At 41.5% G+C, this 19,484-nt stretch overlaps 1 protein-coding gene across 2 annotated transcripts in view; it reads right to left on the reverse strand.

Moving 5' to 3' along the window:
* Positions 1-16,105, reverse strand: part of PRSS12 (serine protease 12) — a 75,680-nt gene extending 59,575 nt beyond the window's left edge. For both annotated transcript variants that reach the window (XM_059377794.1, XM_059377791.1), the window contains exons 1-2: positions 15,279-16,105; positions 2,209-2,347 (exon numbers count right to left, since the gene is read on the reverse strand). In XM_059377794.1, the coding sequence (XP_059233777.1) occupies positions 2,209-2,347; positions 15,279-15,990 (851 nt within the window). In that variant the 5' untranslated portion in view covers positions 15,991-16,105. The remainder of the gene's footprint in view (positions 1-2,208; positions 2,348-15,278) is intronic.
* Between the last annotated feature and the right edge of the window lie 3,379 nt (positions 16,106-19,484).

Below are 19,484 nucleotides of genomic sequence, written 5' to 3' on the forward strand. Positions count from 1 at the left end.
ATAAGTGACTCTTAATCTCACAAAACAAACTGAGGGTTGCTGGGGGGAGGGGGTTTGGGAGAAGGGGGTGGGATTATGGATATTGGGGAGGGTATGTGCTTTGGTGAGTGCTGTGAAGTGTGTAAACCTGGTGATTCACAGACCTGTACCCCTGGGGATAAAAATATATGTTTATAAAAAATAAAAAATTATAATAAAAAAAAAGATAAAGGCTTATCTAATTAACAGAGTAATCTCTAGAGTTATTTCCATACAGTAGCTTCTACCATCAACCAAACAGTAAACATTTCAGGTATATCAAAATATGAACATTTCTTAACAACAATAATTCTGAGATGTTCTGATCTAATTATATTTTTTTAATGGACTACTAAAAAATAAAATAAATAAATAAAAATGGACTACTAAGGGGTGCCTGGCTGGCTCAGTCAGAGAGTCCACATGGGACTCTTGATCTTTGGATCAGGAGTTTGAGACCCATGTTGGGTGTAGAGATTACTTAAAAAAAAAAAAAAGGAACAACTAAGATGATATAAGTAATCAGATCAGTGTATCTGAAGTTTCTATTTGCAGAATGATAGTTTATTTTTCTTCATCAACCAAAAGACTAGTAACCATACAGCAGTTCACATTTCCACTATAGTGTGTTGGTTTTTTACATCACTCTCACAGGAAATCATATTGTTTCCTGATTTTCAGGGTTAATAAAAGCACATATACATGTGTATTTTAAGGAAGACACTGACACCCGTCTACAAATCTGTTACATATTGAGGCCCTCAAAATAAAAAGCGTCAGGTCAACACGCTCTGTGTCCTGTCCATCTGCCAACCACTATTTGCCAGATAAAATATTCATCAATCAAATCGATAATTAACATTCCCAAACACCATAGCACTTTATAGGCTGTATAGCCTTATTGCTTCTTTCATCCTGACTTATACCAACATCCATTTTTTAAAAATTGTTAATTAATTAAGTACATTAAGCCTACTTGCTGCTTTAACAGCATCAAAATCTGAACAAAACTAAAGCCTTCAGGAGGGTTTGTCTTTATTAAATATTCACTGCCCACCTTCCTAACGGGAAGACAGGAGGAAGTGGACAAATTAAAATTCTTACTGACCTGACTGCAGTTGATCGTTTCTATCCTCCTATTAAATATTACCGCTCATTGATTATTAATCCAAAATACTCATAAACTGCAAAACTTTCTTCAGTCTTTTGGACTTGCCTGTTCATGACAAGATAGTTTCCATGCTTTCTAAAGATCTCTAGTGAGAAAGGCCAAGAAAAACATCTGGCAAGTGTATTTACAAAAAAATAAAATAAAATAAATGAGATACAAAAAACAGAATAAGAACCACAAAAGCAAAACCTTTCATTCCAAAATGGAGCCTTCCGCTCCGGAGGAAGCCCCCGGGCACGTGGCGTAAAGGTGCCGGGGCCGGTGGCAGGTAGCGAGCACCGACGGTGTGGAGAGCGCTGAGAGCCGCGGAGAAGCAGCGGGCCACGGCAGGCACTGCGGGCGCTGAGAGAGGACGCCCCCTCTAGCAGGACACGCTGGGCACAGAAACCCTAGGTCTGGAGAGCACACCCTTCCCACCTCAGGAGGAGAGCCCAGGTGGACTTCCGCCTCCTTCCTGCACAGAAAGATGGAAGCTGGGGTGCCTGCGTGGCTCAGTGGGGTAAACCTCTGCCTTCGGCTCTGGTCATGATCCTGGCTCCTGGGATTGAGCCCCCGCATCCTGCTTCCCCCTCTTTCTCTCTGCCTGCCTCTCTGCCTACTTGTGAACTCTGTCTGTCAAATAAATAAAATCTTTAAAAAAAAAAAGAGAGAGAGAGAGAGAGAGAGAGGAGATGGAAGCTGTGGACGGCTACAAGTAGCCAGTGAAATGTGCAGATGATGCTACTGGGAAATGACAATCCTCAGAATCATGTTCCTGACTTCCCAGGGCTAAGGGATGATTTTTAAATACATAGACCAAAGGATGCTTTTAACGTCTGACCACTCGGCATTTGCTTATTTCCCAGTTAGTATTCCTTCCCCCATAGGGCCCTTTCTTTATAACTCTAGGGAAAATTGACAATGAGGGAAATGAGACCAAAGGAAGGAAAACATGCATCATCTTTCCATGGCAGTGATGGGTGCCCTCCATTACTCTCCCACATGAGCAGCTTGATGTGGGCAAGGCTACGAGAACTCACCCCAGCTGCAGCTGGTGACAAATGACGGAGGCGTCAGCATCATCCCAGTGGCTGCCACAGACTGTGCCCCAAGTTCCATTTGCATATATTTCCACGGTGCCTTCAAACTCATGTTTGCCACCTCGAAGCCGCACTGACCCTGAAGTAGAAAAGAATCCCAAAGCCCTTTAATAGCAAATAAACATTTGAACATACTGAGCCCGTCCTCAGTTAACATTTGTCCACATAAGCAGATCCAGCCTGAACAACTGGCCTCCAGGTTCTCAGCCCTGGTTCTTTGTTTAAATGAGGATTTCACAGATTCAATTCTATTTTATTTTATTTTATTTATGTTTTTGGTAATTAACATCATAGTGTTAATAGTAATTATGCTTTCTTTTTTAGTTAAGCAAAGAGAAAGTCCAATTATATTTTAAAAAGAGAAAAGCAGAAGAGTATGACTAATGTCTGATATTACATCCCAAATATTAGATGACATCACATATAAAGTTCTTATCATATATGTATCACCTTCCACTTCACCTCAGGTCAGAGATAAGAAGCACAGAAATGAAATTCAGTGCTCTACTTATAAATTAGCTGTTACTGTGTTATATATTCTTTCCATCTGATTTATTCACCACAAAAGAGCAAAAAGCTTTTTCCCTTTTTAACCTCAAACAGTAGTGATGAAATTCTAAATATTATGCCTATAATTTCAAAAAGGTGTTGGTGTTGATGACATCGCCTAATATCAGTCTTAGGAAAATTCCCACCAGGCAGAATCGTTTGGTTTAATTGAGGGTCCCTGGAAATTCCCCTCCCCTTACATATTATCCTCACTTAGCTGCTCCAGAGTCCATGATTTGAGTCACTCAGTCTTGAAAAGAGTCAAAAGTAAAATGCAAGCACCCCAGTAAAAAATAACATCCCTTAAGTGCAGACAGATTGAGGCCCTACATTTCTCTTCTTATTATAATGCTCTGGTTTTCGAAGTGGCTACTGGGAGACCACAAGTGGGACTTTTAAGCAGAGACCGAAGCAAACTCGGACAGCTGAAGGATTTCACAAAATGCTGTTTAAAGCCACTTATGATGACCTTCATTTCATAGGTAAAGAAATTAAGAAAGTAAGTTCTACCAAAAAATTCTGTCAAATTTTGCATATTTCAAACTTATTTCAAAGTATGGCTTTAAAATAATTTTCCAAAATATTAGATTCACAAATTACCCATTCATTTCACTTGCACTGGCCTAGGCACCCATTATTTTCCAAGTCATCATCATTTAAAAATGTAACTATTTAAGAAACACATATTGTTTGTCTCATGACAAGTACAAAGTGTCATTTAATTCAAAGAAAATAATAATAAATGGAGGCAAAACATTACACTGCCAAATCCTGATTATTCAGGAGAGAGCACGGACATGGATCATTCACATGGCAGATAAATCTCTAAGTCATCATTCATACTTTCCAAACCTTTTCAGTTCAGACTAAGCAAGAGGAAGCCCTGTTTAGCTAAAGGAAAAGCATGAACTGCAAAAAAAAAAAATTTAAGATTTTATTTATCTATTTTACAGAGAGAGAAAGCGTACAAGCAGGGGGAGCAGTAGAGGGAGAGGGAGAAATAGGCTCTCCCCTGAGCAAAGCCTGACAGGGGGCTTCATCCCAGGACCCTGGGATCTGAGCCAAACGCAGAAGGCCAACTGAGCCACCCAAGCACCCCTGCAAAACAATTTTTTTTAAGATTTTATTTATCTATTTGACAGAGAGAGAGAGATCACAAGTAAGCAGTGGCAGGCAGGGGGAGAGAGAGAAGCAGGCTCTCTGCTAAACAGGGAGCTGGATGCAGGTCTCGATCTCAGGACCCTGGAATCAGGACTGGCCCGAAGACAGCCGCTTAACCAGCTTAACCAATGAGCCACCCAGGTGCCGCTTAACCAGCTTAACCAATGAGCCACCCAGGTGCCCCACCTGCAAAACATTTTTAAAGAAACAGGTCTGAAGAGTTTTACTGAACTTTAATGACTTTTTTAACCACAAAATCTCTTCTATAGAGACCTACATAATATCCTGCACATCGCAAATACCAGAATTTTATTTCAAATCAAAAAATTCATTAGCTCACCTCAAACAAACATTACTTGAAATGATATTTAAATTAATATATTATCTCTTTATTAACCTCCTTCTCCAAATTACTCATGTCAAGTGTTGGAAGAAAGTTCTGGTAATGAAAACAAACTGGAACACTACTTACGCGTGGTTAAAAAAAAAATCATAATAAAATATAAATACTGCCTACATCACCAAAAAGCTATCAAGAAGAAATGATGTGTGCATATTATTTAAATGATAAAGGCATTTGGAGATAAGACTCAGAAAACTCTGCATGAAGTATAATTACTACCCGTGCATCATGATAATGGCAAAGACAGAGCTGGAAATAGCTTCCAGGTGAACTATCACTTCCACCATCTTTTCTCAGATTCTCCAAACATGCTATGAAAGCCTGGATTCATTTAGCTGTATGGCAAGAAATGTGGAGTGCTCATCCAATTTTCCTTTAACAAGTGAATACAAATATTTACAATTCTGGAAAGTCAATTTGCAAGTCAATGACTAATGAATTCTCTGTCAGAATCCATTCCCATCACCCACTTCCCCAGCTCCCACACCCTCCTCATTTATCTCCACCCTCACCCAGTTTATCCTTCTCCTAAGGTCATAAAAATTTCTAACATATTCTGACAAATTATCTACTTTGGACTCAGGGTGAGTAGTTCTTAATGGAAGATAATTCTATATAGTGCATAATTCTTCAAATAATTATTTGAAAGAGCACTTTAAAAAATATCAGAACATGCTCCAAAATAATAAAAGTTTGAATGTGCAATTTAGATTACATTTAAGATAAGTAGCAGTTTTTATTTGTTTTTGGTTTTACTTTGCTCTTGTTACGTTTATTTTCTTAGAATGGCCAAGATGGTAAAAATCTCAAAAACCGTAACTCATTTCTCTCAATTTGTGAAGAAGATTTTGAACCAAATCAACTGCCATGACCACCTATTTCCTAGTTTCCTACCCTTCCTACTGTTCCTCTGTCTCCAAGTTATCTCCTAGACTCCTGTCCTTGCTCCCGTCCCATCTCTGAACCCTAGCAAAGACCCTGCAATGTCTTTTTCATGTCTATGCATTCATGTTCTTTGCATAATGTACTTTATGCATTATGCCATGTGGCTTTCACCATTCTATGTGAAATATTCTATCTGAAATATTGCAACTAATCAATCAAACATTTTATGGGAAGAAATAGCCAGCGAGGAAGGTAAGACAACTTGAAGAGGTTTTAACCTCTTCATTGCAAACAGGAGAGAAATGAGTACTTTCCAGTGATCTACATTTGAGGCTGACCCCCCAACGGAGCAGTCCTATGGGCTGTATAAATTCGTAGGAAAACTATACATTCGCACAAATTTAGAGGTACACAATTGCAAAGTGAAGGGAGGGAAATATCCTTAACTCAACTAAAAAAAAAAAAAAAAACAATGCAGCACTCCACAAAGGTCAAAGCCCAGTAAACTCATTTACATTGCTAAAGAAATATAAAGCTCTTTTATTATTAAAAATTGATCCCTCTTCCTTCCCTCACACTCCTACTCCAGCGAAGCACTTTGCAATGCTCCTCAGTGTCAGCTAATGTCTCTGGAACACATGGGCTGCCCTGGCTTAAAGTTTCTCAAGTGCCAGTCTGATGGAAATTATTCTATTCTAAATGTTTCTATTTTTAAAATGTGTTAATAATAAAAATTTAAAATTTGAAGTCTCAAATAGAGGTTTCAGGACAACTAAAACAGGCATTACAATATTACAAAACAAAACTTTCCGGAAGAACGTCTAGAACTGTAAAGCTATGTGTGGTATCATGTCATGGAGAGGACTGCCCAGAGTTCTTGAAAGAGATTGTCACCCACCACCCCCCCAAACACCAAAAAAAGTCAACTGTCTGTTGGTTAATTACAATTACCTAAAAGCAAAAATGTGCAATAATGCTCAGAGTTTTACCACCTTAATTACCTGTTCAAACTGTTGAACTTATTGTCGTATTAGTTTTCTATTCTTTTTCTTCTTTGTAGTTATAACTCTAGTTTTATAAAAGAAAGGAACATAAAAGATGTATGTTACTCGGGTGCCTGGGTGGCTCAGTGGGTTAAAGCCTCTGCCTTCAGCTCAGGTCAAGATCTCAGGGTCTTGGGATTGAGCCCCACATCGGGCTCTCTGCTCAGCAGGGAGCCTGCTTCCCTCTCTCTCTCTCTCTGCCTGCCTCTCTGCCTACTTCTGATCTCTGTCAAACAAATAAATAAATAAAGTATGTTAAAAAAAAAAAAGATGTATGTTACTCAAATTAGCTTTAAAGGCAATTTTGCTAAATAACAGGAATTCGCTGTTGCCTAGTTGGCTCCATCAGCACAGCATGTGACTCTTGATCTCAGGGTCATGAGTATGAATCCCATGTGTGGCGGATGATTTACTTAAAATTTAAAAAAATTAAAGAAACAAAAACAAAAAACAGGAATTCCTGAAATGAAAAGACATTACAAAATAACTCCCTTTAACCATTTTATCAGTCTCAGTGGAGACAAAGAAATCTTCCTGAAAATTTCCTTTCATAAGTCTCATTAGTTTATCAGTTTGTAAGCCTATTACAATGTGAATTCTAGTCCTCCTGCCACCAAAATGTTGAAGTGCTAACCCCCACTACCTATACATCTGATCTTATTTGAAAACAAGGTCTTTGCAGATGACCAAGTTAACATGAAGTCATTAAGGTGGGCTCTAATCCAGTATGACTATGTTCCTTAAAAAGGAGAAATTTAGACGCAGAGACCCACACAGAGGGAGAACAGCATCTGAGGATCAGGGTTACATCCCACAAGCCTTGGAATTATCCGAAGCTAAGAGATCCCATGGACAGATCTTTCCCCGATGTCTTCAGAGGAAGGGCTGCCCTGCTGATACCTTGACCATGGACTTTCAGCCTCCAGAACTGTGAACCTCTATGTTTCTGCTGTTTAAGCCGCTCAGTTGCAGTACTTGTTCCAACAGCCCTAGCAAACTCATGGAGCGTGATAGCATTCCTTCCCTCCTTGGACAGCTAGCGAAACGATCCTTTTCATACTCTATACTTCAAGGAGACCTAAAAGAAATACTAGGTAAGGAATCAGGTGAGTCAGCTGTCTTTGTTCTGTGAATCCCACTCATTCCAAAATAAACCAAATGAAAAGCTACGCCTATTTCATTAACTAACAGGTACTTAGAGAATAGCAGTCACTTGTTTGAAAGAAATACCAGCAAAAGGGAAGCAGTAGTGTCTTCTGAACAGATTTAATTATATATTTTTTAAATCTTTTAAAATCACAATTTGATAAATGAGTAAAATAAAATTACAGTTACCATACAAATCCTTTCGCATCTATTACTGATTTTCACAGAAGCACAAAATAATTAATTTTAGTCATTGATATTGTTCTGATGGAACCAGAAAGAATGAATGCTGGTGACATCAAGCTATTGTTCAGATCGTGGACAAAATATATACTTAAAAGCTGAAAGTGAGAGAAAAATTCCAATGTGTGAACTATTCTGAAGAAAAATGCCCATTATATGTTGGACAATTTAGTACACGTATTCCACAAATGAATTAAACATAATCCTATGTCTTATACCAAATGCAACACTGGGAAAATACACTAAATGAGCATGTCCTATCTAAATTATGAAATATAGAAAAAATTCTCATTGCGTAAAAACAACTGAACTGGGAGGTTGTTAGTTGAATTTTTCAAGTTCAGTACATGAGGCTGCTTTACTTTTGATGTTTTTCTATGACTGTATTTACCCATAACCAAAACTGGCTTTAGCCCTGTAAAATAGATTTTATTCAAATCATGCTGTGTCAAAATGAAATTAAATCATCTTTTAACATATGAAACATTCCCTCAGATTGAGTTCCAAATGAACTATATCTGCCTCCATTAGTTCACATCTATAATTCATATTAGTTGTTCATTTATTATTCATGTAGATACCTTCAGTGTTGAGGAAAAAAAAAAATCTCAACTGGTCTAAGTCAAAATGAGAGTATCTAAACAATGAAAGAGTAGCCTTAAAAGCAATTCTACTCATTTACATTGAGATTACTTGAAACTTATAAATTACATCAATTATTACTTCTTTTAAAACACTAAACAATATTATGCAAAAGGAGACTCTTTCCATGGTTTAATGATGGCATACTAAGAACACATGAATATAACCCTAGCAGAAAACTTCACCAGTGGTGTGTCTCTGAACTATTCACACACAAGCAAATGGTATGGGTATTAACATTTCATTGTTCATCTCTGAGTGATGAAATTAAACTACTCCTGGTAATAATCCTCATATCTGTCTCCCAGAGTAGGGGTCACCGGAAAGGTAATGAAAATGCTTAGTATTCTTCTGACATCTCAATCACAGAGTAGGTGTCCTCAACCAGAGGACACAAGTGATTTCTTATTCATCTTTGTAATTGCTGCTCCTAGTGTGAACTCAGAAAGTGTTTAATGAAATCTATCCTTGCCTTGTTATAAGAACCAGCATTTTCCACCTTTGCGTCCCTCTGGTGATCCTAATAAGTATTGAGATGGTGTCTTGTAGTGTGGGGAAAAGCTCATTACTATAGTGCTTTGCATACAATAAAATTTTTATTAATATTGCTGGGCTGACTTGCAGGATGAAAGGGGAGTGGGTAGGGGGGAGGCTGCCCTGGAAAAATAAGATGCGAAAGAGGCAAAAAACAAACATTTCCTAACAAGGTGCCAACCACAGAGAAGGCAACTAAATGAACTGTTCACATGGTGCACAACCAAATGCTTGTTTATTGTGCAGACTCAAGGAAGAGATTTCAGAGGACTGCTTTCTTTACGAGTTAATTCAGGGATGGGGGAAGCTTCAAAATTAGAATTAAAAGTGTCTACCTCACAATTGAGCTAACTTCAGTATCTTAATAATTATGGAATTATTCACTTAGGACATAAATTTGCTAGACCTGCAAATAGCATCCTCAAACAAGGAAATAAGCTTTTTCAATCAAATCAGGGTCTAAATGTGATTCAGATGAAAAATAAATGTAACATTTCACAGAACAATTTTTTCTTTTTCTTTTTAAAAGACTTAAGGAAGAACAATCTTTTTAAGACTTTTTTTTTTTAAAGACTGTATTTATTTATTTGACAGAGAGAGAGAGAGAGATCACAAGTAGGCAGAGAGGCAGGCAGAGAGAGGCAGAAGCAGGCTCCCCGCTGAGCAGAGAGCCCGATGTGGGGCTCAATCCCAGGACCCTGAGATCATGACCTGAGCTGAAGGCAGACTTAACCCACTGAGTCACCCAGGTGCCCCCTTCCTACTATTTTTGAATCGCATTGTTTCCAAAATGCAAGGACAAACTCCAACCATACTTCTTAGCAGACCCTGTTGGTTCTCCCAACAATTACCTCACTTCCTCCTGACAGGAAAGTCCCCAGGTGTTCCAGGATTCATCCTAATCTGATTAAACTACCCAATTGCGTTAATTGAATTTTCCTTTCCAGAGAGTGTGGAATGAACATGTGATCCAGTCTTGGCCAATGAAATGCAAGAGGAAGTGGATGGGGAGTGTGTGAAATTCTAGGAAGGTTTCCTTGCTCTTTCTCTGTGAACTACAGGAGGAGGGGCCCTTCCTTTCTTCTGCAGGCTATCCTATCACAGTGGGAAGCCCGGAACATGCCACACTTAGAGAACAAAGGAGCCAAGAGAATAGAAGAGAAACAGAGTCCTATCATGTTGGAGCCCAACTTCTTGTAATATGAACAACAAATCTCCTGATTGCTTCAGTCGTTTTGAATTGGGTTTTCTGGTCTTTGCCATGAAAACTACCCTAACTAATCCAAGCCACACTCATATCCAAGTAATTATAATTTTTTCCTCTCCCCAAAGCATCTTTTTTTCACAGTCATAATGTATATAAACTTGGCATCCATCTTTTCCCCTTACCATTATAAGCATTTTTTCCATCTTTTATGTATAATCTTTACAATTATCACTTGAGTAGCTACATAGCAGCCATCAAATGAAGGACCTCTGTGTAGTATCTTATTGCTATATTTAGGTTTGCCTCCACAATTATGAACCAAATCACTTTTTTTCTTCTCTCTCTCTCTCTTTTTTTAAAGATTTTATTTATTTATTTGATAGAGAGAGACACAGCGAGAGAAGGAACACAAGCAGGGGGAGTGAGAGAGGGAGAAGCAGGCTTCCCGCCAAGCAGGGAGCCCGATGCAGGGCTCAATCCCAGGACCCTGGTATCATGACCTGAGCCTGGGTAGCTCAATGACTGAGCTACCCAGGCGCCCTTTTTTCCTTATTTTCCTTAATAAGATTTTACTTATTTATTTGAGAGAGAAAGAGAAAGCAAGAGCAGGGAGGGACAAAGTGGGGAAGAAGCAGACTCCCTGCTGAGCAAGGAGCAGGACCTGGGGCTCAAGGCGGAACTCCATCCCAGGACCTAGAGATGGTGACCTGGGCTGAAGGCCGACACTTAACCTAGTGAGCCACCCAGGCACCTGTGAACCAAATCACTTTTACAAAGGTCACCTTAACACACACAGACTCACACACAAAGACAATGGTCACATATCTATTTACACTCACAGATAATCACTCACAAAAGACAATAGTATCTAGGGGCACCTGGGTGGCTCAGTCAGTTAAACATTGGACTCTTGCTTGACTTTGGCTCACATCGTCATGTCAGGGTCATGAGATCGAGCCCTATATCTGGCGCCAAGTCTGCCTGAGATTCTCTCCTTTCTCCCTCTGCCCCTCCCACTCAGTCTCTATCTCTCTCTCCAAAATAAAACTTTTTTTAAAAGGCATTAGTAACTAGATATCTCATTTTCTTCTTTCAAAAAAAGAAGTCTTCAGACTAGTAGAGTCCAATAATGCTTCAAATCAAAGTACTTTATATCTGCTTTATCCTGAAAAGCAGATTTAGCTCAAATTTTACAATCCAGCCAGGAAATATATAAAATCTGGTATTGCTAATGTTTCTGAGAACCCGCTACACAGAATCAAGATGCAGCATTTTTTTTAAAGGGACAGTTTCCAGCCAACTTTTTAATTAACATTCACTTCAAACGCCAGATGGACGTCAAAGAGTACAGCCTGTAAACAACTGCCCCACAAGTCTGCTACCTCTTTTTGAATCAAGAGACTGCACAGGGTACATGTCTACGAACAGCTTAGCATGACGACATGACAAAAAGTCAGATCTAGGAGTCATTCTTTCTGGTGAAACCTCCAATATTAGAGCATTATCACCATTTATTGTACCTGTTTTGCCCATCAGTCATCAGTCACATGTGGCTGAGTTCCACTCGGCTGCTTGTAATGGAGAGTAGTTAGCACAGCATCAAGTTGTCCCATCTGCCACGCCAACCAGTGACTGGAAAGTGATTTTCCCTTCCTAGTCAGGAAGCTCTAAATTACTACAGGGTATTGAGGGGCAGGGGGATGAACTGCGTATTAATTCTTTCTGTAGAAACATAAAAAATAACCTAGCTTGCATGCAGTTAATAATCATATTCTGGTGAACTAGGTTATATTATCCCACACCAATCAAACAAAAAACAGTGGTGCCATTTCCTAGAATGACATAAAAAGGTACCATAGATTGGCATGCCTTCTTCTTGATCCTACACACCTGGCAGAATTAAGTCACAGATGGTGGACTCAGTCTACCTAATCATCCACCACTGTATATTCTAGATGGGTTCCAATGTCCCAAATATGACAAAGGGTCTTCAACATCCAAATCACCTTGACTGCTCATCAGAAATGCATATTCCTGGGCACCTGGGTGGCTGTCATTAAGCATCTGCCTTCTGCTCAGGTCATGATCCCAGTGTCCTGGGATGGAGCCCCACATCGGGCTCCCTGCTCTGTGGGAAGCCTGCTGCTTCTCCTTTCTCCCTCTCCCACTGCCCCTGCTTGTGTTCCCTCTCTCGCTGTCTCTCTCTCTGTGTCAAATAAATAAACAAATAATCTTAAAAAAAAAAAAAAGAAAGAAAGAAAGAAAAAAAGAAAGAAATGCACATTCCTGAGACAGATCTAAAGATTACGTATTCAGGGCTTCTGAAGGCTACAGCCTAGGTATCTGCATTTTAAGAAGTTCCTAGGTGCTCATTATGAGAACAAACTCCCTGGGCTGATCTAGGTATTCCAATCCTCCAAACAACTCTATTACTAATTCACAGTTTCATACAATTGGGGGCCAGGCATCATCTTTCACTCTCAGACATTTGAGCCACTGGTGCGCCCACACCTTGCCTTAGCTTACCTGAAATCCCCCCAGCGTCCCTTCAAATAGGCTTAGACCAAGTCTCTACTTGAAGGCACTGACTTCCTCATTTCTCTCAATGCAACTAGATACGTAACTCTGGCTTCCAGTTTATTTCTTGATGGAGGATCTCACTACTATAAATTTTCTTTCCTTTTGTTCCAGTTGTTTTTTGTAAAGAAAAAAAAAAAAACCTCTGGAAATCTCTAAATCCTAAGATATGGGAAACTATGTGCATTGGACCAAACATAATTCCTTTCCTCTTTCCTTTAAGACTAGTCTTCAAGCTACAAAAATAGGATGGATCATCAGACAGCACATATATTTCTCCATGTTTATATAATTAAAGAACTAGAGCCAAATGAGTTGTGACATGAGATTGTACACTGCCTTCTAATGTTGTTATGCGAATTAAATGAGAAAACTCATACATAAAATGCTTAGCTCAGCAGCCAAGATAGAGTGAACGTTCAATGAATCCTAGTTGTTATCAGACCAGGTTATTTTGATACATGCTGGGAGCTGGAAAAGTTCTTTGAATCAATCTATTCAAAAACTGCTTTTCTGCAGATAAAAAAACCAAAGCTCTGGGAGTTAAGAGTCTTACCCAACACTATATAGTACTGCCAGAGCCACAACAGACACAGTGTTTTCTAAAGCATAATTCCATATTCTTTTCACTACTCCATGATAGCTTTGTTTACCCTCCTCAGTGAAATGTAGGACCAAGGCCAGAAAGCCATAAGTATGTTCAGAACATGCCAGTCATTTCAAAGGAATGGATCATGCCTAATCAGAATGTGAGTAAATGAAAGGATGGGAAGCTCTGGTTATCAAGACTGGGTCTGTGAAAGTAATTAATTATTACATAGCCAGACAATTGTTTTCCTGTTCTTGAGGGTGGGGGGGGGGTGACATTTATCTCCCATCTTGGGTGGTTTCTTTTGTTTCTCTTGTGTTCAATCCCTTTGCCCCAGGAAGTACTGCACATACAACGATTATGCAGTGTTTGGGATTCTGTCTGGTGAGAATTAGCTATGAACATAAAAACATCACAAAGAGTCTGTGCTGCTGTTAGATTTACATTTCTATTCAACACAAGGGAGAAAACAAAGAACAACCTACTCTCCTCGTTTGGAATATAAAGTTGAAGGAGTTACGTATCAGAACGAGAGCAATTTATCACTAAAGGGTTTAACCTTTGAATTCCATTTTTCTTCAGTATAGCTGCATATATATGTATACCCTAATATACATTTAAAAATAAGAAGCACCTTATAATAACAGGAAAGTGAAAAAAATTCCAATGTTTGCTGAACATGATATTTTACAACAGATAATCTCTTACAGTAAATAATGAGACAATGCTAGGGCTCTTTGCCTGATATCACCTCAATTTTTTTTATAGCCACATTGGCATTCTGTCCATGAAACCCAAGTATAGCAATGACTTCATTCTCCAGACTGAAGGATAATTGATCTTAACCTTCCTATCACTTTCCTTTAACTCAAAGCTAATGCAATTCAGATAAATAAAAATGTCTGTAGGGAAAAAATAGCACTATGAAAGCCAACCTCCAAATTACCTCCAAAAATAAAGTACAATATATTTCAGAATCCCAATTCACAAAACCCCTGCCCCATAGCTTAGATGGAGAGCTGCCAACAAGATGTTTGAAGGAAAATTCAAACTTTGAAGGACATAAGGTTTTTCTTCCCAGTTATGAAAAAAGGGGTGTGGGGGGAGCCCTAATGTTAAACAAAACCCCAGCGACTAAAAGTGAAGCACTGTTCAAAGGCAGATCACTTACTTACATTAAACCTATTAATACGTTTTCATTGTACCATAAAACCAAAACATGTTACCAACTTTATCTCTTGATGTCACCAACTAATCCCAATTGCCCACAAAGAACATATACAGCTAAAAAATGCATCCTTGAGAAGTATATCTGAACATATCAAGTTGCTTCTTCCCTAAGATAAGTTACTATTTTTTCTTTCTTTTCTCTTCACTCACTGATAATATTTACCAAATTGTGTCCCAGAACGTAAACATCATTTTGACAAGTTGTATTCTGATCAGGAAATTTTGCCATACTTTTTCAAACATAGGTCAATGGTGAGAGTGAAGGCAAAAAAATGTATCACATTGTTCCAAATCAGGGTCTATGGGGAGGAGGTAAGGCTATTGGTTGTCATACTAGATTTAATATTTCCCTTTCCATAACAAGTAATTAGAAACTTTATCTGCTTTACTTTGCCTCTTTGGTATAAATATGGTAACACCCTCAAGGCAAACTGACTTAAAGAACATGCATCCATCCAACGAACACACATCCACCAGACGAGCACGCGTGTACACACACAGACACACAGAGACACACACAGCAGTGGCCAGAGACCATATCCAGGAACCCAGGGCGCAGCACCTTGCACAAAATCTATCCTCACGACAACCTGCCCACACAAAGCACGCGTCGCTCATTTAAGGTCACCTAACAATGTACTTTGCTGGTAACTCGGCGGCAGCCAACCATCACACCCGGCAATGCAAACCCGAACCTCCACACTCACACCTCCTCTCCTCGAGGTACACTTAACGCCCTGGGCGAGCCAGGCTGGCTCCCTGCCACTCCCGAGCTGCCGCCTCTGTCCCGGGACGACTCACCGTGTCTGCAGTCGCAGTAGCCCCAGTCCACCTTGCCGTGGGCGTGCCCATAGAAGCACCAGGGTCGGCCCGCGCCGTCCGGGCTCCGACAGAAGTTGTGGCGCTGCCCTCGCAGCTGAGCCCAGCTCGCCGGGGGCGACCGCTCGAGGAAGGGCGGCACCTCTGCCCAGCGCAGACAAGGGGCGCCGAAGTCCGTCACATTGACCCAGGGCTCGCCGGCGGGGCAATCCCGGTGGTGCGGCCCCGGCGTGCGCCCGGCATGGAGGGCGTGCAGGCGCTGGGCATGCATCGCGGGCGGGGGGCGCGGGACGCGCGGGACAGGGGGCGGCGGAGGCGTCCTCTGTGGTCGCTGCTGGGTGGGAAGGTAATGAGGGTGCCGGGGACTTGCCGGGGGCGAATGGCGATAGCGGTGGTGGAGGGGGTAAGTGACGACTAGATCAAAGCCGATCACTTCGGGGAGCGCCCCTAGAACCAGAGCCACCACGAAGCAGGCGAGCGTCATGGTTCCAGAGCAGCCGGGTTTGGTCCATGCTCCCCGGCTCCTCCGGTTCTGAAGAAGAGGAGAAGACGGGGCGGGGGCGGGGCTGCAGCGTCCCTCGAATCCCCCACTCGAGTCCCTTCCCGCTCCCCCCCGCGCGGACCGCCCTCCCCTCCCCATTTCGCCTCCCGCCGCGCGTTGCGCTTTGCGCGCTGCGTCCCGGCTCCTGCCCATCCGTAGCGGCCGCGGGTGGTGAAATCTTGAGCTCCTCGGAGACTCGGCTGGCTGAGAGGACTCGCAAAGAGAAGGCGCGGACTCGGCGGGGAGTGGTGGGGACTGAGCCCCAGGTAGCCAGCGGTGGCACGAGCCCGGGAACTCTGCCCCCTGGCTGCGGGCGCGGGGCGCGCAGTCTCCTGCGGGGGAGCTGGACCGGCGCTCGGCCCCTAGCCGGCTCCCGGCTGTCGCCGTCCAGACCAGACCAGCTGTTGGCACCGCCGCAGCCTCGCTGTGCCCCAGCCAAGCTCGAGGGTGCCAGTGCGGGGGAAGCTCTTGGCTGCTCCTTGCCAGGAGGCAACACCATCAGAGCTCCGAGTCTGGCGGCTCCCAAGCTTGGCACTGGTCCCTGCAGCCATCTCTCCACCAGTCCTCCCCCACCCACCCACCCCCCGCCCCCGTGCCGTGTCTCGTTTTCTTAGTTTTGAAAACTTCAGAAGTGTGAATGGATTTAGTTACAATTGTCCCCTGACAAGTCCCCAGGAGAAGAGTTAACAAAGCACAGGAGGAACGTTGAAGACATTTTACTGAAGTGTGAGCTCCTCAAGGACAAGACCACATTTCATTTAGCTTTATATCCCAGTGCTTAACACTGTGCCCAACACTTATTAGGCTCCAATAAACATTTGCTGAAATTAAATTCCTGAACTGACCCAGGGAAGGGAGCCTGAGCCTTTCTACTTCCTGCCTCCCACTTGCCACCGGGTGCGCTGGACAACACCAGTTGTTTGGTTATTACTGGGATTCAGCGAGGCCCTGTTAATACCAAATTTCCTTTCTAACCAGAGAAGACTTCATCCGCCCGGGTCTCCATCCTATCCAAAGAGTCCACCCCTCTAACACCTGCTTCGTTTTTGCAGGGCAACGGACTTGAGTTAAGCCTACATATTTGCCTTTCCAAAGTGGACTCACTGCTGGTAATTTTGAAGCTGCTCTGTTGGCTTGATCTTACCTTAGCAGCGACTTTCAACAGCTCCACTCCCCGTACCCAAAAAAGTTGGCTTCGAATTTTTTTTTTTAAGATTTTATGTATTTATTTGACAGAGAGAAATCACGAGTAGATGGAGAGGCAGGCAGAGAGAGAGAGAGGGAAGCAGGCTCCCTGCTGAGCAGAGAGCCCGATGCGGGACTCTTATCAACTGAGCCGAAGGCAGTGGCTTAACCCACTGAGCCACCCAGGTGCCCCTTGGCTTCGAATTTTTAAAAATTCACTGGAGTTGGATATTTTAGGATTTCTCCTTTCAGTGGTTCCTGACCATGCCACTGAAGTTAAACATGGGAAAGGAGAGAGCCTGGGTGGCTCTGTGGGTTGAGCCTCTGCCTTTGGCCAAGGTTATGATCTCAGGGTCCTGGAATCAAGTCCTGTGTGGGGCTCTCTGCTTGGCAGGGAGCCTGCTTCTTCCTCTCTATCTCTGCCTGCCTCTCTGCCTACTTGTGATTTTTTTTCTGTCAAATAAACAAATAAAATCTTAAAAAAAAAAAAAAGCACGGAAAAGGAAGGCCAGAGAGATGGTAATATTTACTTTCTGGTAATTACTTTTAAGTATAAGGGAAGACTACTGTCCCATAATTTAATGTATCCCAAAGAAAACCTGAGCATAACTTAAACATTTACTGTAAAACTAGGTTTCAACTAGAAACTGATTTAATTCTCTAATCTCAAATAATAAATTTTAGTTTAACTTTCGTGAATCGTTGTATTGATTTTCCCCACTCCTATTTAATTAAATACTTGATTTTATTTCAGAATGAATTGGGTAAATATATATATTTACCCAATTCATTCATATATATATATATATGATTCATATATATATATATATATATATATATATATATTAGGAATCCCAAGGTGCATTTGTCAGGTCTTTATTCAAGATGTTTTGGGGCACCTGCGTGACTCAGTGGGTTAAAGCCTCTGCCTTCAGCTCAGGTCATGATTCCAGGGCCCTGGGATCCAGCCCCACATTGGGCTCTCTGCTCAGCAGGGAGCCTGCTTCCTCCTCTCTTTCTCTCTGCCTGCTTCTCTGCCTACTTGTGATCTCCGTCTGTCAAATAAATAAATAAAATATTAAAAAAAAAAAAGGTGTTTTTGTTCAAGATGCTTGTATGCACTATTTTGGTTGGTTGGTTTCTTTTTACTATTTTTCTGCCTCCAAAAGCATAATTAAAAGGGTACTCCTGCAAGAGAGGTTGATGTACTTATTTTAGAGTTCTCAATTTTTTATAATCTATAAATATATATTTGATATAAATCTTTTATATCAAGAATCTGTGATTATATCAAGAATCTGTGTCATAATAGGTGACAGTTCTAATAGGAGTTGTCCACCTGTTTATTCACCTTCTACCCTGGGATCCTGGCTGCCTTGCTCAGATCCTGCTGCCCTCCCTCCCCTGCATTACTTCCTCCACCAATTGTTCTCACACTTGGTGGGGGTCCGCCAGCAAACCTAGTTCCCAATCTAGTATCTTGAAGAGAAGGAAATCACGGGAGAGAAGAGAGCAAATCCATACTTACATTTAACAGATTATAAAGCTGACACAGACAAAGTGGAGTTACCCACAGAAAATTCCACATCTGGATTTAATCATGGAGGTTTTAAATCATCTTTCCTAGAAAATAAAATGGCATTTATGTAATTGGACTGTGAGTTTAGGGGCCTCAACTTGGGTTTTGTCCTCTATTTTACAGGCAAACTATGACCTCAACAGACCCACCCTTTACATATCTCTTCCCTCCTCTGCTAATATTTTCCTTCCCTCTCTTCTTTAATGCTTCCTTTAATGCTACCAACATGCAGACGTTTAGGATATCCAACCTGGATTCATTCCTTGAGATGCATTTCTTTCTCCCATCACTAGCACATCGCAATGTGTGTTTTGCGGGGAGGAGGGGTGTTTGCAAGGAGAAATTCTCTCCTGCTTGGATTAGGTACTCCGTAGCCATCAGCCGCAGATCCCTCCTCAGATTCTCATCACCCTCTATCACAGGTATCAAAGCCAAAGGAAAGGGGAAGTCAATTCCATCTTGTTACAACTGCAAAAACCTCACTGCTGATTTTTTTTCCCTGCCCTGCATCCCTTCAGCAGCAACAAAGGAGCAAGGAAAACCTTGCAAGAATTTCCCCACCACAACACTTAGAAGGCCCCAGGAGGTCCCCATTATACCCCTTGTCAGCTATGCAACCTCCTGCAACCTCACTGATTTCAGTCCCAAAAGTTCAACTACCCAGAGAGCCTCATGGCCTAAAACCTAGAAAAGTGAAGAGGAATGTCACTGGGCTCATATCAGAACAGGGAGGGGAGCTGTCTTGGGGGTAGGGCTGGGTTACATACCTATCTGCATATCTGCATTTCCTAGGACAACTATGTTTTATGTATATAAATAGTTGGTTTATGGTTGTTTAGGAGATGATTTTGCTTCACATCCATGATGGGTTGAAAAGCTCTTC

The sequence above is a fragment of the Mustela nigripes genome, chromosome 1 (genome assembly GCF_022355385.1).
Source record: "Mustela nigripes isolate SB6536 chromosome 1, MUSNIG.SB6536, whole genome shotgun sequence".
In the NCBI taxonomy this organism is placed as follows: Eukaryota; Metazoa; Chordata; class Mammalia; order Carnivora; family Mustelidae; genus Mustela; species Mustela nigripes.